This window comes from Fulmarus glacialis, unplaced genomic scaffold (assembly GCF_000690835.1).
Source record: "Fulmarus glacialis isolate BGI_N327 unplaced genomic scaffold, ASM69083v1 scaffold26817, whole genome shotgun sequence".
Taxonomy (NCBI): Eukaryota; Metazoa; Chordata; class Aves; order Procellariiformes; family Procellariidae; genus Fulmarus; species Fulmarus glacialis.
This window is the reverse complement of record NW_009225515.1, coordinates 87-27,560: the sequence shown is the minus strand read 5'-3', so window position 1 is coordinate 27,560 and position 27,474 is coordinate 87. Positions and strand designations below refer to the sequence as shown.

Here is a 27,474-nt window from a genome sequence, read left to right as displayed (position 1 = left end):
AGCAGGAATAAAAAAACCCGCATCACTTCTCATCCATCTCATCACTGAATAATTATGCCAGCCTGGAAAGACGAATTAGAGCAATGTCTCTGCCTTAGAGTCTGTGACAATTAGCAACGCCTCAAAAAAAAGAAACCTCACATCAATCAAGGTAGAGCTATACCAGGGTTCAGTGGTATAAATCCGTAATACTACAGTCTCTTCTCAATGGATGCGTGTAATTAGTAGGCTAATTACAACTAAGCAGTTGTTTTATGTCCTATAACGTGAAACGTTTACACAGCAGGTAGTTTCTCCACTGGTATTTCACGTGAACAACGACGTTGCGCGCACTTTCAGTTTAAAGCGCCATTTCCCCCGGGGAAGTGACGGGCACTAGCAGCGAGTCCAAGAGAGCTGAAGTTCAGTTTGGATCTCCCCAACAGCCTTACCTGTCTAGAAGAATTCAAGTTTTGCATGCCCAGCCCTGAGGCAATCCCGCCCAGGGTCTGATTAGGGAGTGCACTGTTTGAAAGGGGGAGCTTCAGGCTTGGTGAAGGCAAAAATGGTGAAGTAGTGGGCTCTTCCACTAGGCCGCCATCCTGATTGGAGAAAGAAAGGGTGAGCTGTGTGCGGTGCCCAGGAGCAGACAGCACACAAAACAGTGTCCCATGGAAATATAAAAGGGCATGGATGAATAAAAATATTTTTTAAAAAAAAAGGTATGAATAACAGGGAATGAAAAGTATGGAGTGAAGGGAGAAGAAAGAGAGAAATAGGATTAAGGTACTGTTTTTCTTTACTTTGTTGCACTTAATCCACAAACGCACAGTCACCCTCACCCACCTCTCCAGAAGGAAAGGAGGGATTCTAGCAACCGATCGCAGAGCTATCATGTGGCCAACTCTCCTGCCCCCTTAGATTTTCTCCTCTCTTCTCCACCAGATTGAACGGTGGAAAGGGAAGAGACCCACACACATTTCAGGGAAGTCTTTTGTTTGTTTGGTAAACTCTCAGCAGAGGAGCACAGACATACGACACACCGCTTTAGCTAACCCAGAACTTGGGAAACGCCAGATCACCAGTCTGTATTTGGTCCCACATCATAGCTCTGCTCTTAAAAAAGCGTTTTTGCATTAATCCCCTTTCCTAACTGAGACACATGAGCCTCTTTTAATATTCACATAGCACTGAGTTATTATTATCCACTGTGAAACATTACACTCTTAACACACCCAATGAACACAAAAATACTTAAAACCAATAATGATAATGTTGTCTGTGTAGCCTTCCTAGGAAAGTGATTAAGACACTGCCTGAACGTCCCCCAGGAGGAGGCAGATTTTAGCAAGACATAAGGAGCCCCTCTGATAAGCGGGCTGTAAGGAACCATGGTGGAACATGGATACGATGCACAGAAGGCGGCCTCCATGGGGGGCAAACAGCAAGTCAGAAAATGAAATAAATCATATAATCCCCAATGAAACAGGTAGATATGTAGCTAGTATTACAGTGGGGTACCGAGTTCTATCTCAAACTGTGCTTTGATGTCTGGGAAGCCTGCGGCAAGCACGATCAAATAACACTGTGTACAAAGTAGAGCTCCAAAAACAGGCAGAGTGAAAAATCTTTAATTTGCAATGTGCTGGACTTGTGTTTTTCAGGCAATACATTCATTGCAAAGAAAGGCTTTTAAATGGTGAGGAGCTAGGTTATTTCAACCAATAAATTCAATGCCCCAGAAGATTGTGAGATACTGATAAACCTCCTTTGTTAAAAAAGCAGCCCAGTACGCTAACCAGATACCCAAACAAATGACCTAATGCAGCAAGCACACTCGGTAAATTTTATGTTCTAAGTTAATCCTGAAAAATGCATTTTCAACAGCTCTGCTTTGATGCAAAGAAAAAGTTTCTTTACTATCAGGCAAAGTGACACTTGACACGCTATCTGACTATCCTGAGGGGGACACTGACATTTTCTAATGATATCCCCAAGGCCTTTCAGCTCAAGATACTTTACATTCTACTGGACATCAGTCACACTCCACAAACAACTGCAGCTTGCATGACAGTAACAGGTTCAAGGATTTCTCCTTAGATCACAGACATATGTTTACAATTCTACCATTCCCCCTTTAAAGTGAAAATAATTTCAAGCTTCGTGCGTGCTCTCTCCTTCAGATGCCATTGTTTCCTATGTGAACAGACCTATTGACCATGAAAAACCAATGCAATCCCTCCCTGTCTCCAAAATTTATTCAAGTCTTGTCTCATTGACGTTATTTTTTCTCATTTTGGAAATGAGCATTGCCAGGGACGGTGGAGGACAAGCCACACTGGAGACTCAGGCATCTAATTTCCAGAACAGGCAGACTCTTGCTGCAAAGCCACCTTCACAAGTGTGTTCCTTGGCTGAACCTGGCAAATGTCCTTTGTAGCAAGCTTATAACACATTGTTCACATTCACTTTGTTCTGTTTTTTTTAATTTGAACTTATCGTAAGGTGCCAACTGTGCCACATAAATCTGTGCTCTATAAGTGGAGCTGAAATCAATTCATTTCACATAAAGTATTTTGGTCGGTCAACATAAAGCACTCCTCAGTCATTCTCAACCTAGACTAGGTGATACCTTTACTGCTGACAACAGTTTGTGACCCATTAGTTTTCAGACTCTTTATGTAACAATTGTTTCCTGAAGAATAATCTTTTCTACCTAACCTTTCCTCTTCAGTGATTTTCTTACAAGTTTATGTTACCTTTCTCCCTCAGACTAATCAATTAAAAAACTCCCCTACACCTGAATTGTCAAAATCATGCTCAATCCAGCACTGCATTTAACTTTTTTGAAGGGACTCCACACAACTGTAAAATCCTACCGGTAGCAGTATTTCCTTCTACAGTTACCCAACACAAACTACCACACTGATGCTCAACAATACATTACTTTTAGAACTTCGGAAAGTCTCTCACAATAGTCTCATGTACCAAATATGACAGAATGCAAGCGGCATTACTCAAAGATTTTTTGGCCCTCTGAGATATGGACAATTTAGCAGAGGGTTCCTGGACACTTTGGCAGTCACTCGCCAACAACTGCCACTTCATGAATCAAAATGTCCCAACTGACAGATGTGAGACTGATGAATTTGCCAGAGGTCTTCATACAAAGTCAGTTACAGAAGTAGTTAGTAGAAAATACAGATCAGTAACTTCTTAAAACAGAAAAAAACCTTTTCCAAAAGAGGAAGCTAAAGTAATAAAATCTCACCTCAAAACAAGTTCTCTTCAAATCTAACAGGAGTTAGGTAGAGGCAAAAGAAACTTGCAGGAAATGCAATACTCAAAGAAATACTCATCATTGGTATTTTTAATTTGGAAAACATGGGAATATGAAAGAGGTTTCAAAATTTGGAAGTTCAAAGAGAAACAATCACTGGATCATAGGAAGCAGAGATGGAGGAAAGAAGAATAATTTAAAAGTCAACCTTAAAATTCCAGTGATCATCATCTAATTGCAAGGCGTACACAAGTATTTCTGCATAATGGTAAAATATCCCATTCATTATCCCAAAGACAAAACGCAATCACACTCACCAGGGACAACGGGGATCAGAATGTGAAGGATTGAAAAGGTTGAAAAAAACCCCAACAAACACTATGTTAGAATTAGAAACAAGAAAAAAGTCTAGTCAGAATATTTTTGGAAGAACGTGATTGCATCAAGACTTGTAGACCTGGATTTCTCAATAGTAGAGAAAAAGAACTGATCAACGAATAAGACAGCAGTGAAAAGGAGACTTAATTTGTAAGGCAAGAATTTCACAGTTTCCTACATGCTCAAGAATTTGGGAGGAAGTTTGGAAACAGCATCGGGGCAAAAGAAGACAGGACTCTCTGCTGGCAGTACGGGAGAAAGCATAAAAAACCCCAAAAATAGAGGAGAGCAGGAGGGAAAACGAGTCTGCCATGGAACTAATAGAAGCATCGCAAAAGGCAAGATTGAGCTAATGCCAAAGCAGGCTGATTTTACTTCTCTTCAGAGAGCTGACCTGGCTTTTCATCACATGCAGCTAATACAATGGTCCAGAGTTCAACACTTTCATCTGATTGTGCTAAAAAATTAAGTGACGTCTCTGTACGGTTCAAGATTTTCAATTGCGGGGTGGTCAGCACAGATCAGCAAACCACCACGTTCTTCTTCTGAGCTTAGAAGAACACTCAATAGGTGCAGTGAGAAGACACACCAAACTTGAGTCCCAGTACTCAGGAGTGGTACCCAAGCCAAATCCCTACACTTTAAGAAAAGATCCTTTGAAGCACTCTGGGTTTATTTCCGATATTTTTTAGGATGCTTCCAGGAAAATCTTACATGCTTTTCTTACAAATTTGATGGCTCCAGAAGACATCAGGTAACATCTTCAAGCAAACCTGATGCCTAAGTACGGCATGCTCGCCACCAAGTATAAGATAATGTGGTTGAGATCACGTATCAGAGTATTGCTAGGCTGGATCTTTATTTCCTCGAAGCCATTGGATTTTCTCCCTTCTCCTTTTATGGTGCTACAGGGCAAGATAACATCCTGAAAAATAATACAACTAACAAAGCACTGAGTGCCAAAGATTGACTCAGTGTGACACAGAATAAAGAGTATCTGCAGCAAGCGTTGAGGAACAAGTGAAAGCAAACATTCAAAGGTGATGTTTAGTTGCACAGCCCATTACTAATCCAGAGAGAACAGGGAGTTCAACGGGTCCAGAAGCAAATATCAGGGCTGGATATTCTCTCTCCTCAAATGCCTAAGGTTAAAAAAAGTAAGTTAAGTGCTGACTTTACCTGTCAGAGAAAATACATGAAAAAAATCATGCAGACTCAACTCAGGTGAGTGGAGAGGCTCAGAGAATCAGCTGAGAAAGAGTGGTAGCAATGAGCACACTAACCCAATTTACAATTTCATGAAGAGGAACCTTGCATAACTTATTGAAGACTCAGCAAAGTCAAGCAAAAGGATAATGACTTGGTAAGACAGTAAATAAAATAAGGAACATTGGCTGGAGAGCTTTGTGCAGCTGTGCAGAGAGCTTGTTCACTGACCAAGGACAACCTGAGTAGGAAGCTCCACGCTCACCCTCTGAAATAGTACCTCAAAGGGCAAAAAGGTTTTGGAGAAGAGGAGTTGCTCCAGTAGCATGAGCTGTAAATCTGGAAAGAATTTATTTGGAAAAAGGTATCTATTCTTAGAGTAGAAACTGTATTTGTTTAATTCACTTAGCAAGTTGCCCAACACTCTGATAGCTAACAAATATAGTTTGGGATTATTTCCTTTGTTATTGTAAAGTCACTGTGGCAGATTATGCCTAGACTGACAGATTTTACTTGCTGTATGAATATTAACGATTTTAGTACTCCCCTCTCAAGAGCTGTGTTTAACATATGTTTCCATAATTATGCATTATGCTGCACATAATGCACCTCTCTGGCAATAATTTTACTGCTCAAGATACTGTTATCCTAGAAAAGAAAAGGTTAACTGGCATGCATGCATTGATTTTGTGACCTTCATCAGGAGAGAGATCTTTCAATTAGCATATTCATTAAAGTTTGCCATAAACAAATAGATTTGCCATAGCTAAGAATGAACTTTACATGGCAGGAAGAGAAAAAGAAGGAAGAAGCGCCAGACTGAGCCTTACGTTGTAAGAAATACACAATCAGTTTAGTCTGGTTTAGGGAACAACAACATAATGGACACCACATCATTCCGATGCAAGTAGGGAGCCCAGAAAGAACAAATGTTATTATTCCCCCAAAAGCAGAAAAGCAGTTTTCCAATATATAATCCTCGGAGGAAACTGCCATGACACTAGATTACGCAGCACCGTGGCAGCATTTGAACTATCACAAAAACTTTCGGTATGTAAGGACCCTCTAAAGCAAATTTTATATAGATGCTGATTTTTCCTTGTTAATACAAATAACCCATAAATATGTAAGATGCATTTGTGTTTAATCAAATTAAGTTGTTTACAGTTTGCATCATACCAGCACTAAAACTCAGCAAACTGTTTAGACTGTGATGACAGCAGAAATAATACTAGTTGTTATTTAAAGGTCAATATTTATCAGATGTCCTAGCATAGCGCCACGCTAATGTTCTTAGCGCAACACCTGGGAACCTGTCACAACACAAACCCTAACTTTAAGGATAATGCTATAGTTAAGACTATAAGAAAACAACAGGGTGAAGGACTGGAAAGATAATCGTTATTCAGGGTCAGTAAAGTTTTTAATAGTGTCTGTGTTAGCAAGATTAGATATCATTACTGTCTCACATCCTGTAAACAGCTTACGTAAAATGAATTGCTTTCAGCACAGTTTGTGAAAACTATTGATTTCTGCATTCAGAAACCACCACCTCCCATCCATATGAACATTTGAAATAACCTGTGAAACAAAGAATGGCACCAAAGACTGTTCTTTCCTTACTAATAATTTTCAGGGAGATTCTGAGGTGATTTGGTGGGTCTCTCTGTAGGACTTTGTGTCAGGTTGTAAATCTCATTTACTGCTGAAGATCTGGCTGCACTTCTCCCTACATCCTTTTCTTTAGGCACTTGGAATCTGGGACACCAAGAACTTCTGGAGCCTCATCCTCAGTCATTAAATGGTGCTGGAAAATTTGTCATACGTGATCACAGAAAAGGAAGCTCATCGGAGAAGGTATTTATTACTTAACAAAAATACCTCAGCTCCTCATTCCTATTTAAGTACTGAACTTCTGAGTCCTGAAATCTGTAAGGAGCTCAAAACTAAAACAGGAATTAGGAGCCTAATTCTTGAAGATTTTGGCCTTGGTCCTGCCTGATCGTTACTTTGGGCAAGGGTCACTGATTCTCTGGACTCTTACAGAGTGAAGGGCTTTCTGCGCTCCGTTTGCTTTTCCCGTTTCTAGTTCCACTGGCATTACTGATTCCTTAGTAGGTTTTCATTTCAAGTGTAACACTGGGGATGACCATTGTTTATTTCTATGTGGGAATCAAATCATTGGTCCTTTCCACAAGGACTAAGTTCCCCACAAGATTAAAAAAAGAGAAGAAAAAGAATAAAGCAATATGTAATAATCTATCACATTTCTCTCTACAGCTTTCTAAACAGACAGTAGAAATCATCAATATTTCTATACTGTGTACAGTTTTGACTTGTAAATCACATTCATATTTCTGAACTTACCTTGTCAAGGAAGGTGGGGCGGTCCATGGAAGACTCTTTGGAGATTGGTGGTGGGCGGCAGCCAAGGGATTTGGTGACCATTCCATTATAGTCGGTCACTCCCATTCCACGCTTGTCCATTTCCACCTTCTTTTCCAGCAGAGCACCTTCACAGAAAGGGGAAATGTATTGAAAAAGGTGACGCAAAGACAGTGAATTTGCCAACAGTAGTTCAGAGAAGTAGGTCTTGCTTACAAAGGCAAAGGCAAGAAAATAAATATTATCAAATAGATCAAACTCTCAGAATCATGAATGGTTCCTGTGTTGCTTTAAAGAAAAAAAAATTAGTTACGCAGATACTTACTCATGGCCTGATCGAGATTCATATTGTTGCTCTTCAAGGCCTCTTCCGCTGGCTCTCTCTGTTAAAAATACGGATTATGTTAAGAGAAAAGTAATCATGCTTATATGATTTCAAAGCAAACTGAGAAAACAGATACGTCTCAAGTACTGGATTTCACATTTACTCAGCAGCACAAATAATGTCTGTGCACATTTTTTCCTGCTTTTACCGATTCTCACAACAATTCAGTTAGTTTCAGTTTGTCAAGTAAGTACCAGTTCAACAAGGCCAAATCAAATTGTTCTATTTAAATTTCTTCCTGTTTTCTATGGACAACTTAAATATCACTATGATATGCTTTTCTCTAAAAAACCCAGCTATACTCTAATTTCACCTGTTTAACAAGAAAAGGGGAACAGGAATGAAATTATTACTGAAGTTCAAAGTAACACCTATTGTTATAAAACTCAGAACTTCAAAAGATCTATGTATGTCATCACACAAAGTATATCATCAAGTAATCTCAGAGGGCACTCTACTAGCTTACAGTAGATTTCTGACATTAGAGTAAATGTCTAAATGCAGGTAACAGAACTACTTTCCGGCCTGAAGCAGAGACTGAAGATCTTTTTGTAGCTACAGTCTAAAACATGGAAAGTCAGAACTACAACCTACAAAAGCTAAGCTGCAGGTGTGCTAGCTATGAACACTACTCACAGGGAAGCCCATGTCTGTGAGCTGTTTTATCAGACGGTTCATGATCCAGGCCTCATCTTGCTTGCTAGATGTCTTCATGCCCTTAGTAAATAAATGGGAGATTCCATTAATGGTCTGGTTCCCATATTCATACTAGTGAGATGTACATAAAATACATGGTAAGTTTTTCTTATTAATAATACATGCTACTGAAAGATATATTAGTACATTAATTTAGAAAGTATTGAAGAACCCTCCGAACAACGTAACTACGATTCTCTTCCCCCACAAAGTGTACAAATTTTATCTCAGCTGAATAGGTGTTCAGTGTACTATTTAGTATTTGATTTGCCGACCACTGAATTAAAGCCACCTTTGAATTTAAGTATTTCATTTTAATCCTTGGCAGAAAAACATAATGAAATCAAAGATTCTGAAATAATACAACACTTCCTAAAAAACATTCCCAAAACCGAGTTTGCAACCTTGAAGTTAAGAACGTTACTCAGTGTATTTTCTTAAAAACAAACAAGAGCGTCTAGATAAACACCTTTAAAAGATCTCTGTGCAGCTTTTCTATCACAAAATCCTTAAGAAGTCTCTTCCTTTCAGTTCTCCAGAAAGTACCAAGGGACAAGCGTGGATTTGTTTTGGGCTGCGGACAGTACAAGAAACAACCATACTTGATCAAATCACTGGCCTAACTGTTGGCTAATGGAATAACAAACAAACTGGCTAAATGCATTCCCAATTCCTTTAAGTTACAGCCTGGCCTTGTCCTGAAATAAAGACTGTGCAATGGAAAACTTCCTAACGTAATTGTCTATGTTCTTGATTGAGTGTGGCATTAATACAAATTTGCTTTGTTCTCATACCAGTACAGACCTTAAAATCATCTATTTGTTCCTCACAAATAGGAAATAGATATTTTTGCTGACCACTTCACCACAAACTACTGTTTGCTTTTCTACCATGACGAAAGTGTACAAAAGCCCCCTTAACACTTTTTCTGTTTCTGTTAATACATTATATTTTCTTCAGAATACATGGAAGCTTATAAAACTCAGAGAAAACAAAAGCAACAACAACAAAACCTCCTGAAGCACCTGACATGCTTAAAGTCAAAGATCTCCCACTTTCCCCTGTAAGCAGGTAGGCTGTACTTGAACCACTGTAGTGGCAAGCTGTGTTTGTGTTCAGGTGTCAGAGGTCTAATTTAAGAGTTCAAGTATAATGCAACAGAAAATTTGTGACAACTTATTCTAGAAATGTTATACTAATTCCACTCTTTTCTAGAGAGTATCTTTATTTTTTTCTTACCTTTTGAAGTCCTTTCTTCGGGGCGTTCCCCCAGGAATTACAGGAGGAGCTGCTCTCTTGTGAAGCAGTATTATTCCACATATCTCCTTCTTCATCTTCCCACTGACTAGTACTGAGATTCACTTCATCCCCACCACTGCCCCAGCCTTCTTGCATAGATTTTGAAGCTGGAGGGAAAGGAAAGAGGGAGAAGAAAAAACAGATTCAATTTCCTTTTATGCCATACCCAGTATGCTAACATTTGAGTATTTGCAAGAGATAGAGAGGTTCATCAAGTAGCTTAATTGGCATTAAATGATAAGGACTCCTTCTCTGAAGCTAGCAAAAAAGAAAGTTCTCTAAATACTTTATAGAAGAAGAAGTCCAGCAACAGCACGTCTTGCTTTTTCCTGGACAAGACCTGCGGTCATGGTCGTTCCAGTCTCCTAGGAACAAGGAACCAAAAGTATGACCACACACTTAAGTGCTATTTTGCTTTCAATGAATCTCACCATTTTAGCTGCCACATTCTTCCGATGAACAAAACCAAATTTCGAGGTCAGTAATGGTCAGAAATTCATTCCCATCTGAGAAGAATGGGAACTGCAGGGAATGCTTTACATTAAGTGATGAGGTTGTGTCACCTTGTTCCATTTTATCCTGTTTACTCTGTTTAAAGCTGAGATTAGTCATTTTAAGATCTCTCACTCCTCTGTTTAGGTTTTCTGTGCCTTGTATCTATCTCTCAGTATAGTCTTTTGCAGGAGTGAAGCTTAAAGACTACCACAGCCAAAACAGAAGTCTAAAACAAGCACTGTAGCCATCAGGGCATTTAGAGATGGAAGATTTTTATCAAATAACATCAGTTAGGAATCGTGAAGCAGTAAATAGTTCAGGATGTCCCTGAACCTGTGAACAGTTTTAATAGCTGAAGAGGATATCCATTCCCTCAGCTTCACAGAATAGAGAAGTTATGACTAGTCATTCTCAAGTGTTTCTTTTCCTACCAAAATCAACCCTATCTTGTGTGCTCAGTTGCTTCTCATCTCAATACAGGTTTCTTTTAGGCAGCGAGGAATAAGTACTATTTCACATTCTTCTGCAGTTTTATAGTTTCCTGCATCTCTACAATTTATACTATACTGCTGTCGAAGTACACAAAAATACTCTAAGGAATACCTTTAAATTTACTGAATTGATGCACTGTATGAACTTTGTATCTAGAATATCAACATTTTGAGGCAGCTAATGGAGTTTTAAGAATAAAATTAAGATTTAGATGCACAGAAAACCAGAAGTGCTGTTTAAAATCACTGGCAGAAGCAGACACACTTTGCCTTTTCCCCCCAATCTCTTACGACAGTGACATCCAGGCACGTACCTGGTTTGCACAGTGCTGGGGCAGCAGCTGGAGCATTTGTTCTTCCATATGTCCCTGCCGACTCGGCAGGATTATCTCCCCACCCTGTACCACTGCTGGGGGGTTTCCCCCACGCTGAAGTGCCATTATCAACTGCAGCAGAAGGGGATGACGGCTCTCCCCAAGAAGCTTCGGTCTTTGTGTGGACAGTAGGCATTTCTCCCCAGCCTGCTGAAGCAAGGGGAAGGAGAGAACAGTGATGAGAGGAAAGGTTTCTTTTGTCAATAATTTCAAAGATGGACATTGTATTAAAGTCTTTGTCTGGAAACAGCATGCATGAACCAGTAAGTAGACACAGTGACTCTAAGTATATAAAAAAACCACTTTGATTTGGTTTCAAAACTCTTTTTCTTAATTGAATACTAATGCCAAGTTGTCAAGACAGAAAGAGTATTTTTCAACCTAGCCAGGAGCAGTCAGGCTGCCACGTAAGCACCAGACCTGGCCCCAAGGGAGCAGCTGCTTCCAATGTGACTTCTCAGAGCAGACCGAACAGGGCTGGGGGAGCACACGCAGCAGCGCGAGCATTCAGGAGACCAGGACCCAAACTGGAGCTGGGCCTTGTTTCACTGAAAGATTTTAAGCTATTTTAATTCCTTTTAACTACTTACAAATTATCAAACCTCTTCTCTCATGCCCTACAAGTAAGATGATATTTGTTTGTTACCACTTTCAACGTAGATTATATATGTTGTATGCATTCCTTAAAGCTTTTATTATAGCTCACCGTTGACTGTGTTCCCTACGCACCCCTTCATCACCGACTCTCTACGTTATAATAAATACATTTTTTGAAGAGAACTAGACAAGACTGCAATTAGAATCTATAGTCAAAACATGAGGAATGGCAGGTAGAAGTCACTGCTTTCCTACAGAGTATTATTTCAACTCATTGAAAAACGTAAGCTACTATAAAGAAACTGTCTTAGTCTGGCTTGGCTTGAATGTAATGCGCTTAAATCCATATGACACCGATTTTAGCACTGAAGTCAAATGCGCTAGGAACAGCCATACAGCTTCTAAGTCCTAAAGAGCAATGCTGACCAACACAGCAAAAGCGCTGATTCAGTTTAAATGACCACCACCTCTTCAAAAAAGTTTTTTTTCTGAAGAGACACACTTGGATCATAGATGAAGTTCAAGGTACTTTTTAAAAGTATACGAAAGACCCAGACACGTAACAGGCAAGAAAACAGAGTTTTTACATATACCTGATATTAACCTGTTTTTCTACAATTATCACAAAAAGCATTACATTACATGACAACCAAGATCTCAGAAAATATTGCAGAATTCAGTGTGCTTAAAACTGTTAATTAGGCTGCTAATTCAAAAAGAGATTAATATTATTAAGTATGGTATTTTATTCTGATCAACTATTGCCCTGCCAAATCTGTAACTTCTAGCAGCTCACAACATGGAAACAGATCTGGTAAGAAAGAAACTTGGTTTTGCTACTACCCAAAAAAGTGTATCATTACTGTTTTTAACAGATTTTCATAATTTAATGACTAGATGCCTACTTTGCTGCAGCACTATTCCTTTTTTGCTCCCCAGTGCTATCTGTAAAAATACTCTGGAAAGTATACTCTTCAAAGAGCAGGAACATAACATTTTCTGCACAAACTGACACCTAGAGTAGGTAGAAAATAGCAAGGAAGTCGCCACAAAAGACCTTCATTTAAGAGTACCTTGAGATACATTAAACTAACTAGGCAATAGCGTTACACTGAGCAACAGGTCTAGCAGACTTCTTGCTAGATGTGTTTGCAGAACTTCGGGATTTCAACAGAATTTCTGTTACTAGAAACATACACCACCAATAGTAACTCAAACACTGGCTAGCAGTGAAAAAAATCCCTTTCAAATAGATGGGCTCGTATCTGTCCACCACTCCAGTGTAACTGTATTACATATTTATTTTAGGCTCTATTTCTTAAAGCAACTGGAGTTCTCTCAGATACTGATAAAAGTGTGTATGACATAAAACATATCCAAACTAGGCCTACACGTTCAGGACACGTAGCTTAACAAAGCTCCTTCGCTACTAGCAAGATTCATACGCCTGAAACAACCTGAAATTTCCATTTCATTAAATTGATTTCCATTTGAAACAAAAATACGTTGTTCTAAGCTCTATCAACATATCTTAAATTTCTAGTTATCTTAAAGTGTGTACAGAAGACAAACTCGCAGACACACACATCTATGTATAGAAATGAACCTCTACTTAACACGACAACTTCCTTGGTGTTGCACCTAAAATACTTATTCAAGCTTTCTGCTTGTATCTTTAAGCCAACTTTATTTAAGAAACGCTTTATTTGAATTTCTGCCTCGCTACTCAGGAAGCAACCTTGTCAAACAACTGCATGTATTTAATCATACTGGCATCTGAAAAAGATTAACTGCAGGCAAATGAAACAGAAAACAAAACATCTCTAGAGCACCAACTGGAATACAAATACAAACAGATAGAGTGCAGAATACTAATACTTCCCTGAGTTCATGGAACTAATGGAAACTAATTCAATTTACAAAATCAACATTAAACCACAATTCATATATTGAAAAGGCAAAGTGGGCTAGGTTGTAGAATAAAAATTCAAAAGAACTGGTCGTTCTGTTGCTCTTCACCATAAATTCAACAACATTGGTAAAAGACCACAGATGTGTAATGTCCAAGTTATTTTAAGTGCTTTAAATGCGCTGAGCAGTAAATAATACGGGATTACAAATAATGAGGGAGCCAGCCTTTACTAAAAGAGAATACTTGCAAGTACACAAAAGCAAACAAAATGCATCAATCAGAAGTTTTCAAAACTATCTTAACAGATAAAATTAAGTGCAGGAAATTAGCAAATAAAACCTGAGGGCTGCTGGAAAAATAACTTGTGGACTGCAAAAATTAACCTGTATGTAAATTCCAGAGTACTGCTCAATTATGAACCTGTTTTCCCCTCTGTGTTAATTACCTGCTGTCTTAACATTACTATCTCTGTGCTACCTTTTTATGACTCCATATGACTCTATTTGAGAAACTTGAAAAGATGAATAAAGTTACATTTTTTGAATGAATGATGCAAAATTCTACACGTGAAGGAAGAAATTTACTTTCTGTTCTCCAAACTCTTTTTTAAACAAGGTTTTTCCTCAATTTTTAAAATAACCCAGTATGCTTCATGTTTGAAACAGACACAGGTGGAATATTAGTTCAAAGAGTTCATAGTCCCAACAGCTTGCCTCTGGCAGCGTGATACTTTCCAGTACTATCATGTACCTTGCAATAAAGGCAGCTCACAAACGGTGTTACAGTGGGTTGAACGAACGCAAGAAGCTACTTTTAAGTTCCTTTACACAGCTGTTTGGAAGGAAAACACTTTCACAGTGGTCTCAAAATCTGAACCTGCCTAACGTTTTCAAAAATTCTGCTCAGAGAAAACTATTTTCTTTGTGAAAATAATATGCATTTAGGCTTTCCTAAGAAAAAGCTCCACGCTTTAAAAAACACCCAGATCTGCATGAATGTTGTTTTGCAACAGAATGAGCTCCATTAAAGGGTTCTTTGGCAAGAAAGTGAGGTTTTAATACTGAAGTTTTTAAGCACTGTTAGAATTGCAAGAAACAAAAAGATCACAGTGAGTAATAAACATGGACACATTGGCAGACCTTTGTTTTATAGAAATAAAAACATAATTAACATTGGGCCACAGCCAACAGGAAATCCTCAAGGGAAAGTGAAATGTTAACTGAGCTGTGGCAGGATGCAGTTGTTTTCCCTCAAAATAACCCTATAGCCATTTGGATGGCAGAAACTGTTTTCCTTGAAGTTGTTTGGTCCATGATAAATACCAGAGCTTATGACTACAATACAGGCAAACCAAAATATTAGAACCTTCTGTAGATGAAAAAGGAAGAAATTAGGTAGAAAAGAAATTGTTTACTAAATAGTCACCAGCTAGTCTGCTAATAATAGAAAAGAAATAAGCTATAGGGTGTGTGTGTGTGTAAAAGGGAGCACATATATATATATTTAAGAGTCACCTGTAACCCTTAACCTTTCAAGTCTTCATTTTCTGAAAGGTATTCCTGTTCACGCAGTGGAGCATGACTTCTTACATTGCTCAGCATTAGGGAAGCTCTTATTTGGCTTTCAGCAATGAGATCAACCTTGTGTGAAAACAGAGGGCCCATTTCTCAGTATCACCTGGCTGTCCCCCAGAACTTGCCTGTTACAGGGCTGAGTACCCACAACAGGATTCTAGGTTTTCACATGAGCATCCTAAAGGAGCTCAAAGTTGATCTGGTTTCAAATCCATTCTGATGAAAGTTCAAAGTAAGGAAAACGCATCACTTGTGTTCTGTTTCACCTAAATTACACGCTACGAGTGACACGTAAGTTGCCACTGAGACAATGGCACAGGACTATAAAAGGAACAGAAAGATGTTCAGAGCTTTCAGAATTTAGAACTGGTTCAGTTTTGTAAAACTTAAGCTCCTTGCTCTCCTCAAAGACCTTAATTTTCGACTTAAAATCTCCCTAGGGAAGCCTACATTATCTTTCATTGTTTCTCTTCTCAGCTGGAGGACGGGCGGTTGGAACCCCGCCAGGCTCTACCTACCTAATGGGAACAGGAAAGCATCAAGCCCTCCTCAGCATTTGGAGCAAGGATCTCGTGCCGTTTGGGATCCAAAAATCTCTCTTTTAATCATCCCTGTTTGCAAAACCTTTTCTCACTTCTTATTCCCCTTGTATCAAAGTTGCAAGAGTTAAAAGTGCTAGTAAGAATTATGCACAAATAACTTAGATAAAAATTGAATCTCAATCAAAACCACTAGCTTTCCGCTTGTCTTTCTAAGTAACTCCCCAGTGGTTTGGAAGCAAGCTCCTATAACCAGAAAGGACTATGTTCATCACATTATCTATCCCTCATCCCTTTTTTTTTTCTTCAATAGAAAAACAAACTCCTTGGAACATTATGCATTTTCGTGAAGTGTGTACCAACATCTGCTTCCCATCAATAGCTTTTAAGTTCTGTATTCAAAGAATTTTGAGAACTTCTGGGGATGGGTGACAACTTGAATAACAAGACTGTAACTTGGCTTCCATTTCTAAATTAATATAGTATAAACTTAAAGCCCAAAAGGGACTGCTACTCCTTTGCGAACAGCTAACTAGTGCTGTAAAGCAAAATTAAAATCCAATTCTTTGCTTTCAGGATGCATAACTGTGCCATCTTACAGCTACGCCACACTTCCCTACCTATACAGGAACAGAATCCATGATTCCTTATTCATTATATTCCCTGAATAACAGGGAATCATAAAAATGATTGGCAAAGCATGTCATGACCCATACGGAAGACAAAATGCCAATGATAACTACTTAGTTCAAGTGTTGTAAGATTTTAGATGAGCACTTAACCTGTGCTCTATGGCATAGCCTTTAATAACACAACCATGCTTTGCATGGAAATGTTGAACATGGAAAAGAACTGTTGTTGGACGAAATTTGGTTGTGGACTACCAAAGTCTCCTGGCTACAGGATTCTTGTCTCCCTTACTGTAGAGGTTGGAAATGCATAGCCAACGGGACAGGGAATTGGAGTAGGAAAAAATAAAGTTAAGCAGCAGGACAACAAACTGCAGGCCCATGTCTGTGTCGTAGGAAAGCTGCTCATCACTTGCTTCTCATTTTTCAGCTGTCCCAGATGGGACATGATTTGTAGATGTTTTAAGTCTGTGTAAATTTCCACAAAGACCAACAGGATATTGCTCTACAGCTGCTACCTGCTATATGCAATGTTAAAAATAAGTCTCCCGCACTTTGAATGGGGAGAATACCTTTGAATAGGGTCACTTTAAATTACATTTTTTGCTCTCTCTGTGCAAGATAAGCACAAGACTAGCCCCTCTCAGGCACAGTCAAAAGAAAAGATGGGCATAACACATAAAGGCACAGGGGACTGCTCCTAGCTTCCATTTGCAGATTAGACAATAATCCTTCCAAATATTTCCATGTATGGCCTTTATATCTGTACCTATGTACACAACTGTAAGCGTACGTAAGCAAAAATACACAACAGAAGGCCTAACTTATGCCCTCAATAACTTGATGTAAATTTTAATATCAGAACTGTATTTTAAATTGTCTTCACTACTATGCAGTTTATCCTCTTTCTTGCATGCTGTCTTAAGTATATTCTGAGAGTTGTTTTTGCTTTAGTATCTTAGAATCTTTCTAATGAACATTTTCGCAAAATGCACAATACTGTCATTTTAACCTAGTCATGTGGTAGCTTGAGTGGATGGTTACAAATTAATAAGCAGTTCTCCGACTGCATAAAGATATTAAGAAACCCTTCCTTTGCTACCACCTATTCTCCAGAGGAATCACTGTAGATTAACACCAGTCTTTAAATTCCATTTTCAAAATCTGAAGGACTCAGAACAGTAAGTCTTCCTCTGTAAGGTGTTAGATTATTTGAATAGCGTTAACAATACGTTGCTGTATATGAACAGTTTTACAAGCACCAATGTAATCATCAAAAAAATCAGCTTAACGAAAAAAAACCACCCCACCCAAAACCCTACCCCAAAACCAACCAAAAACCCACTTTCATGACATCTCCACTACAATTCAGAAATTTGAATTATCAGTTTCATGGGCAAAGTTTTAAATATGGATGAAGTAAGTTTAAGGTAAATGAATTATAGATCATGTATGTTGGACTGACCAAGTACAAACCTATTTAAAGATTTCCCCTTCTGGAGCATGTTATTTTATTAAATTAGACACTCTCAACTGTTAAAATATTTGACCAGAGTAGGGAACGTGAGACTATTTTTACACAGACATTACAGTAAGTTTGAATTATTTCAAAACATCAAAGAGAAAAATGATGACAATAAGAGAAGGAGAACAAATCCCACTTGGAGAAAAACATGGTTAAAAAGTCAATATTTAGCCATGACCAAGACGAAACAAAAACTTGGAGACAAAAATCAGATGAAGAATTTCGAAGAGTATTGCAAGATTAGATTTATTTTGAGAAGTCTGTGGTCAGGATATAGAGCAGAGCTGCTAGTAACTTTTATTTAAATACCTCCCCCCTTAAGCATTTTTCTCATTTCTTCCCCATTTTTATTCCTTGCTGCTTGTCTACAACAGTACCTTGTCTTTGATTAGAAAAAATCCTAGATGCCTAAAAACTTGTCTTTGGAACACAGCTGACGTTAAAATACCTTTTCCCAGCCACCCTGAATATTAACATCTTTAACCAATCCAGCTTTACGAGAATCACATAAAAGTCCAGGATACTACCCGTGCTTGAGACCTAAAGTATGGAAGAGAACCATTTCTTCATAAAAGACAACAAACAGAAGACAGTGAAACAGCAACAGCCTGGATTCATGCAACCGTTAAAAAACATCTGTTGCCAAGAGATAGGCTTTGCAGAAAAGAAGCAGATGCATACTGTCTAAATAAGAACAAAGACTGAGGAATGGTAATGGAAGACAAGTAAGAGAAAAAAGGTTAGTAAAAGGACCCAAAACTCTCAAATGGACTCTCAAATGGTTGAATTAAGAAAAGGTGTTACGCAACTGCGGAAGAGCTGACAAAATAAATACGGATCAACCATCTAAGGACCTAGCGTGTTATTGACCAGATACTGTTTCAAGCCTTTCTTCCATTCACTTGACTATGGATGCTTGTGTGTCAGGTTCTGTGGGTTCTGTCCTCAAGACAAGAAGTTAACACTGCTTCAGAATAAATGAATAAACTTATTCTATGACATAAATAGAGGACTTCTATCTTTAATGTGTAACTACACACTGATCAGGCCAGACAGCAGTCAGTAATCAGTACTGGTATAAAGTATCTCATAAAACTATTTTCATACCTGGACCAAGCAGCGGGGACCGGTTCGGCTGGGCACTTGACTGGTGCGATGGCTGAGGTTCAACCATATTTGTGTTGATAATGGTGCTAGTGGTGGTGGTATTAGTTGTGGTACTGCTCTGAATTATAGGATTATTTCTATCCCACATGTTTACAGTCTTGTTGTTGTTGTAATTTGGGTCGCCCCAAGCTGAGGTACCATCATCGATTTCCATCTTGCGGCGAATGGACGGTGGAGAAGGCTCTTCCCAGCCAGTTGCCTCACAGTTCTCTTTTTGTTTGGCTGGCACTGGCCCACCAACCCACCCTGACCCCGTCTGTTTTACAGAAGCAGCTCCTCCCCAATTACCCACATTGTTGTCCTGGGATTTATTAGCCCAATTTTGTTGGGGGCCTGGCTTTAAAGATTCCCCCCAACTTGTACCTGTATTAGCCTTGCTGTTTGTGCCATTTCCCCAACCACTGGTCCCAGACCTTGTGGAATCATTCCAGCCAGACCCTGATCTATTGTCAGAATCCCATCCAGATCCATTCTTCTTCCCATCACCCAAGTGTCCAGGAACAGATGATGAATCTGTCCAATCTCCACCTCCTGAAGTCCAGCTTGGATTTGATTTCTGTCCATCTCCCCAGTTTTGAGATTTGGGTTTCTGAGGCTCACCCCAGGTAGGTGATTTGTCCTCCTGATTTGCGGTCCCACTCCAAGTGTGGCCGCTTTTGGCAGCAGCAGCATTATTAACAGTAGTAGAGCTTGCTGACTCTCCCCATCCCCCTGGGCCATTTGGTGCTTTGTTGTTATTGTCTCCCCAACCTGTATTTGCTGGAACAGCTGCCGGTGGAGAGTTGACCCACCCAGATACTGAAGAGGTATTTGTACTGTTCGTGATGGACCCATCGTTCTTCCCCCCTGAGTTTGAAGATTGAGTAGCTGCACAACCCCAGGCCTCTGTTCCATTGTCATTCTTTCGTTCAGACCTTGGGGACTCTTCAAATTCCCAGGCAGTGTTTTGCTTTACAGGGGTCTGTCCCCACCCCGTATTGGACAGGACCCTGGGGTCAAGGTCATTTCTTGGCAACTGAACTTGCCCTTGGTCTATCATCCCTTTGTCTCTCCTTCTGCCCTCGCCAGCCCCCTCCCTCCCAGTACTGCCTTCGTTTTGACTGCCACCGCTGTCGTTGCTTCCTTCGCTAGCTGTGGTGCCAGATGCTGCAGCTTTGGCCCAAGAGTTTATTTGTTCATTGCCCTGCTGCATGGCAGGATTTGGACTGGTAACACTAGAGCTATCCCACCCTGTTGATCCTTTCCCATTGATGTCGCTATTGGAATGCTGGTTTGGGGGCTTGCCCCATTCACCGTTCACACCGTTACTGGTGTTACGGTTGGGGTGGCCCCAAGCTCCAGAATGCATACTACCAACACCACTGTTGCCACCGCCCCTGCCCCACGCTAGTACCCCAGGACCAGAAGGAGGCCCCGAATCCCACGCGCTTGCTCCATTTCCTTCCTTTTGCACAGCACTGCTGGATCCATTTTGTTTAGCACTTAATGCTGAGTTCACAGTGTCTCCATTCCCCTGACTGAACCCAGAATTGCTGTTTCCTGTGGCAGGATTACCTGGGGACATCCCCCACACTGAACTGCCCATTCCTTCACCACTGCCCCCGCTGACTTGAGAAACTGATGTTCCGTTAGCACCAGGAAGGCCTTGCAGGTGGGGCGGGATGATGGCCCCCATACCAACAGCCATTCCCCAGTTCGGCAGTCCATTTGTCTGCATTGCATTGATAGGGTTTGGTGAAGAGTTCATGGGGTTAGTGTTATTTGGTCCATCAGTGTTAAGGTTCTGAGGTTGTACGCTGAAAGACACATTCTGAGAAGTGGACGTTTGTGGTTCTGTGCTCTCTTGAGGCAGCAAGTTTCCCCAAGCACCTAAGGTGCCTGTCGGGTTCCCATTCTGGTTGCCCATGTTCTGACCTATGGCACTGACTGGACTGCAAATACTGGAAGGGTTGCCTGCTCCCACAGTTCCTTCATGTCCAAGTACAGGCCAGGCAGCTGGATTGGCATTAGGGTTAAGGTTAAGATTAATGCCAGCATTCGAGTTGGAAGCACCCCAGCAGTTCTGACTTCTACCGTCTCCCATCATGTTGTCCATCTTTCCATCCCCACCGCTGGCAGAGCAGTGGGCTAGGCCAGAGCTGGAGCCCGCAGCCACACCCCACACCCTGGCCGAGTTGCCGTTACCGTTTGCTCCACCAGCTCCAAGGGCACTCTGGTTAGAAGTGCTTTGGACGAGTGCTCCGTTGGCGCCATTATTGCCGTTAGTTTTCTTTGTATGTCCAGTGAAGTTGCCTTGGGCACTCCCTGTAGCCATGCTACTGTTCTCTGAGCCACAGTTGGAGGCAGAGTCAGTGTCTGTAGTACATTCTGAGGCAGACTCAGTCTCAGCTCCGGTAATGGAAGGCCACGCTTCCTTGTCAGTCCTGTCTATTATCACTTTATCCCAGCTGCAGTTGCCTTCACTCCTGAAAGTGGGCTGCTGTCCCCAGTGGGAATTCTCATAATGGTCTCCCAATCCACTGTGGCTGAGATCTGAAAGATCCAATAAGGTTGAAAATGAGTCCACTGTTCAAGCACTGCAAAAGCCCTCCATTAAGTACTATTTTACATTGCTACTTACAACACTGTGTTCTGCTAAAATTTAGAGTACATTCTCTAACATAATACAGTAATCTTCCTCACCACAATAAAGCACGATGCTCATATTTAGTTTTTTTTTAATCTGGCAAAACTCTCAATTAAAATAATGGAACAGTTCAGTTTTAGAACAGAGCAACAAGTGTGTTTTGTATCCCTTAGTATAGTAGTAAAAATAATAAGCAGGCAATAAATAAGGATACCAAATACACTGATTTATGTGAAAAATCTAAAAAGCAAATTTGGAAAAAACGCCAAAGAATATCTATCAGACTCTTAACATCTATTTTGACTCAATTCTCATTCTTCAGAGAAACACAAAGAAAGAGCATCCAATAAAAAATGTAAAATGTCTGCCTGCCATTAGATATTACATACACACCCACATCACACTCAACACACTAAATTCATACTGCATTTAGGTTTTCAACCCTTCCTGTAAATAAAGGAACAAATACAGACAGCCACCTTTACTATTCAGTGTCAATTACACATATAAACACCACTACTGTAACTTACATTTTAGCAGAGAACTCAGGTATTTCTAGATAACAGGCAGTTTTCTCAAGAAGCTTAGCTCTTAAAGGATTTACATGTGGTTTAAACGTTCTTTTGCACTTGCACATACAGTCCAATTTCTCCCCCAAACCAATGAAAATCGGTGCTATGTTGTACAGATACTCGAAGACAGTCTTTTCAGAGCACCTCCCACATCCTCAAACATAGATGCTAATCCAAAAAATTAAACAAAAGCTCTTGAGCATCTAATTGCTTGCTAGGGTACAACGTTAAACTGGAAGACACAACACTTCTTACGCTAAGAACTCAAGCTTAGTTCAAGTTTTTGCATTTACTTTCCATCTCAATTGCTCTCTACAAGATTTTTAGTACAGATTATTCCTTTTAGTTTCTTTTGATGGGAATTTTATAGCAAGTAATTCAGTCTGATCCAAGGCATATGTACTAGAAACGATCACGATCTGCAGAACAGCTCCTCTTAACCGGTTGTCTAGATAAGGGAGACAACTGCATATATGTAAGTTAAAAATTTTGGAAGTCAATTATTTTTACTTGCTGTAAACATGACTTTTATTTTTTATGATTTGAATAAGAAGAGTATTTTGTGGGGAAGATGAATGCAACAAATCTCCCAAATAAGCTGTTAACAGTGGATGCCTAATATGCATTAATTTAAATCACAAATATTTTGGTGTGATTAGCTCCTCTAACTGCCTCCAATTAGAGGTGTTCTAATACTGCAAAAAAATTGTTCCAAGAATAAAAAAAGCTCTCTCTCTTTGACAAAGTCTTCTTATTCACACATTTCACCTATAGCTTTTGAAGAAAGGGGGGTGATTGCTTGGTTGCCTCATGAAGATTTATCAAGATGAAGAAAGAACACAATAAGCCAGGACAGATTGCGTCTTGCTTCCCCCCCCCCGTTTTTTTAAATTTAAATCAATTGAAGCAACAGTACGAATGTTAGAGAAAGGAAGAGAAAACAGTCTTAGCTCATCACCTGTCTTCTCATGATGCTAGGAAAAGCCTAGCGTTTCACAGAAAGAGCGAAATAACTGACGTGTATTACAAATCCAAAAGAGAATATGAAAAGAGCCACTTGGATTTACCTGGACTGTCTCCCCTACATGCAATGGCTAGAAAGGAAGAAAGCATCATGTTATTCCTGGGTAAAGCCAACTGGTTACACTACAGAGCTAGAGAAGGAGGTTGAAAATTTACCTGATAATCTAGGTTTGCTACACAGGTGTTAAATAGAGACCAGAATCCCAGATAAGGCATGGAAGGGAAAGGAAGCCTCTGAAATGACTTAAAAAGGGTCAACAGGGTCAGAAAAATGAGCTGAGCAGCATTCTTAGCAGAGTAGGAATGAATATAGGAAAAAAGCAGCAGCAGTCCAGGTGAGAAGATAAGAAGTTGAGGCAACCAAGGAATCAGATAAGAGGAGGTATGCGAGATTTTTTTCCAACACTGTGGGTGGTGAGATTCGGCACTACATTTCAGACATGACAGAAAGATTTTAAAGTAGCTTGAAGTAATTGTTCCAATAAAAAGGTCTTGTCAAAGCCAAAACCTAAGCTACATGTGCAAGTGCCTGGGAGAACGATGGTGCTGCCCAAGGCAAGCAAGAGTGTCTGTGCAGGGCAGGTTTGTGAAGAAGGATTAAGAGCACAGTGCAAGACGTCTCAATACTCACAAAAATGGCACAAAGACCAACAAGATGAGATGAAAGGGAGCTGCTTGTTTAATAATTTCTTTTTCTTTCTCCTTTCCCCCAAAGATGGTGGTTAAAGCAATGCTCAAGTTTGAGAACATTTAGGAGACAGAAAGTGAAGGGAAGGCGTGGGAAAGGAAGAAGATGACAAAACAGATTAGAAAGATTCCCAAGAGTAGGGAGCAACATGGTTCATTAAATAAGATACCAGGATTTTGAAGAGCAGTCAGAGAAACAAGAAGAAAAAAAAAATTATGAGGGGGAAGAACTATAAAGACCAAGAGATGACCATGTTAAAAAAGTTGAAAACGGCCAAGTGCCTCAGCTTGGATAAGCACATCTACTACAGACCAAGTATGTTTGGCTTGGAAGTGGCACACATGCAGCTCAAACCCCTTTGCTTTTAAAGGGTTTGCAACTCCGTAATTACTCCCTTTCGTGTACCATCAGCATAGTTTCTTTTGCTGAGATTCAGATTTACAACCTCAACAATAACCACTGACTAATCAGAAAGTAGTTACTTTGATAGGGATTACAATAATTTTTTTAGGTGACATAAAGTAAGCAAGCCCTCTCTTGAGCAGCAGTGCACCTGTGCTGCGCCTTCCCTGCTCTGCAGTCAGCGGGACCACGCTGGTACCTTTCACAAGTCATAGATTCAAAAAAAAAGAGCAAACACAAAGACCTGCAATAACTTCATAGTGTCCAAATACTTACTGGAACTATTAGTTCTAACACCAAAGACTGCTGCTATAAAACTTGTAAGAAACAAGACAGATAAAACAAAGAGAATGAAAAAAAAATTCACAATATAAACAGAAAGCTGCAAAAACTGTGACTTTGCTGCTGGACAAACATAACAGAGTTTGAGTACAGAACTGATCCTGAAGAGAGGACTTTTTATATTCTTGTCTCTAGAAGCAAAAAACCAAAAGACATTTTGCCATTTTCTCTAGACTAAAAGGAGTTCATTCCTATAAATTAAATAAATAGTAACACAGTCCTACTTAATCCACAAGGACTTTAAGCATTTGGGGAAAATAATGAAAGCAAAATATTTCATATGATTAAATCTAGAGAATTTTTTGTTTGTTTGAGATTTTTTTGAACACATAGATTTCCTCCAACTTTCTAGGAAACCAACTTTCATAGAAATTGCGAATGTTTTCTTTTATTTTCAAAGCTGTTAAGACTTAAATGGGAAGCCCATTTAAAAAATTCTTAAGAATCAGCTCCACTTTATGCAAAGATCACAAATAAAAGCTCTGCAGTCCACCAGAAGCATTTCTATCCTTCCTCTGTGAACTGAGCAAAGATTTTAAACAAAGCATCAGGAACAGGAACCACAGGTATTTTGTGTTAGCGAATCCTAGTGCCGGTACACTGCAAAGTGAAATTTATTTCGACATTAATACTTTGTGTTTGAAAATCTTAATTATGCATCTTTTACAAAATACGATTCCCTTGATTAACACGGGAATCTTCAGCAATCAGAAAGGAAAAATTCATCTAATACCAAGAATAACAGCTCAAATTTGTTTTAAATAAACATAACTTTTGTCAAATTGCAATCGTACATGCTACCTGAAAAATGCACAGTTTTGATCAGTGTTACCAATAAGCATGAGGGTTTTGCTTTGTTTTTGAGTAATATCCTCAATGGGATGAGAGGAGATTGCTGGTGTTATTACATACTGTACCCGACATACTTTACCAACTTCAATTTAGTATTTATTAAAAATAGAAAACATTTTTGGCTGTGTTTGATACTGAATATGAATAATTAGTTGCAAAATCAGTTTAATGTTTACATAGATTACAAATGTAAAGTACGAATAGAGTGAAATGGAAGAAGCTGTTGCATGCATTTCTTAGAAAAGCAAAATACTTTGCCTGCACAAGCAGTTTACCCAAAACTTCAATCCTGCTCTGAAAATGTCATTTACAATAGTATTTCTTTTCATTTTTAGTCAGCCAAGTTAAAAGTAACTGTTTCTTCATAACTTCCATTGCAGTAATTAGTTCGAATGCTGCGCAGTAAAATTATGCATCCTGAACTATAATATAACATTCAGTTGATTTAGGAACCACAGCATGGAGAAGGTGCGAAATGGCAAAGCCTGGGATAAACTTTTAATGAGAACCACATTATTAATAAGTTTTGCTCATCCAATTTTAAATCAGATCTAATAGTGACTCCCTCTCTTATCGGGAGTTTTATTTTTCAGTTCATGTTAGTCAGCACAACAACAACCGGATTCATTGGCTCGTCCCATCCTGCCCAAAAGACAGATTACAGATGACGCTGTTCTTTGCTTTGACATGCAGAAGAGAGAAAAATCCCAAAGGCCAGTGACAGTCCTACCGGGGATTTTACTTGTCACACAAAGGTTAGTGATTCTGAGTAGGAAGTCAAGAAAAAAGGGAAAATTACTTTCTCCCCCCAAAGAAACAGTTTTCAATTCAACATGAGCAGATCTTTAAAAGACAACACATAAATTGTTCTAAATCTGAATTAAATAGGAATTGCCAGAAACATTTTAAGTGCGAGATCAAGCGCAGGCTAATTTTTATAAAATCAAAAGAAAAGGTGACACAAGCATCTATTCTGAAGAATAAAATATAATGAAGTAGAAAATCTGGGAATTGTAGTGCTAATATTTCAGGTTACCTGCTACGTCCAGCTCTATGCATTCGCTGTCTGAGGCTGAGGACAAATTTGAAAACTGTCATCTATTTGAAGCCACTTACGAAGCTAACTTACAAGAAGTCTCCTAGATGGTAGGAAGCTGAAATCTTGAACAGAGTACATAATGTGGAAAGACAGAAAAGAGATGGAAGCATTGAATAAAGCAGCTTTATTTATTTTAAAACTAAACCATATTAAGTACACAAGTGGGAAAGCCTGTTATCCCGTTTTAATTTTCTGCACTACGACATTACAAAGTAGTTCCTTTCCTCTGATGCTGAAAGCTCTTAAATGCATTAAGAAAACAAGCAAATATAAACAACATTTTTCATTAGTAGAGATTCCACTAAATGCTACCTCTCCAAAACAAAAGCAGCAGTAGAAAACACCAAATAATTGCATTTTTCTGCTCAGTGCAACATATCTTTAGCAAGCAGCTCACTGCGAAGACGCCATTTTATCAAACCTGAAATGCAGCCAAAAGCTTAGGACGCTGTGCTGCTGCTCTCTCTCTGAAATGTTATGTAATAAATTGATTTAACAGAAGCAGATGCTATTTTCTCAGGGTTAGGGTTACTTTCTTTTTTTTTTGGCTCTAAAAAGGGCTGATGGGTAATAAAATACCTGAAGAAAGGAGCCGCCCAACCATCCTAGGAGACGCTACATTGTGTGCAGAGCTGTTTCTACTCCTGCATCTACGTTCTCCAGGGCTCTCGGCTTCAATATGTCGGCTGTGTACAGTGTGAGCCTCATCCTGTAGAGCTGCCAAGAAAATCTCTCTGTGCAAGCGTGCGCCCAGACAACCTGCAAGCTCGGTCGGGCCTCGGCTGCACTGGCTATGGAAATGCCCTTTCCACGCACAGCCCTCCTCCCCCTTCCCCTCGCTCCGCTCCTTAGCTCTAGGTGAAGGTATCAACAGAGTAGGATTTTTAAGCTTTGATTATCTAATTGCAGCTGACACTAAACCGATCTTCCTTCCTCTTTAAATTCTTTCAACTGTCACA

At 39.5% G+C, this 27,474-nt stretch overlaps 1 protein-coding gene across 1 annotated transcript in view; it reads right to left on the bottom strand.

The window, feature by feature from the left end:
* Positions 1-27,119, bottom strand: part of TNRC6C (trinucleotide repeat containing 6C) — a 45,829-nt gene extending 18,710 nt beyond the window's left edge. Inside the window, exons 1-9 of the mRNA XM_009582516.1 lie at positions 27,095-27,119; positions 18,852-21,443; positions 16,117-16,122; positions 10,909-11,118; positions 9,549-9,715; positions 8,250-8,330; positions 7,554-7,611; positions 7,211-7,356; positions 432-581 (exon numbers count right to left, since the gene is read on the bottom strand). Coding sequence (XP_009580811.1) covers positions 432-581; positions 7,211-7,356; positions 7,554-7,611; positions 8,250-8,330; positions 9,549-9,715; positions 10,909-11,118; positions 16,117-16,122; positions 18,852-21,443; positions 27,095-27,119 — 3,435 coding nt within the window. The remainder of the gene's footprint in view (positions 1-431; positions 582-7,210; positions 7,357-7,553; positions 7,612-8,249; positions 8,331-9,548; positions 9,716-10,908; positions 11,119-16,116; positions 16,123-18,851; positions 21,444-27,094) is intronic.
* Positions 27,120-27,474: the final 355 nt, after the last annotated feature.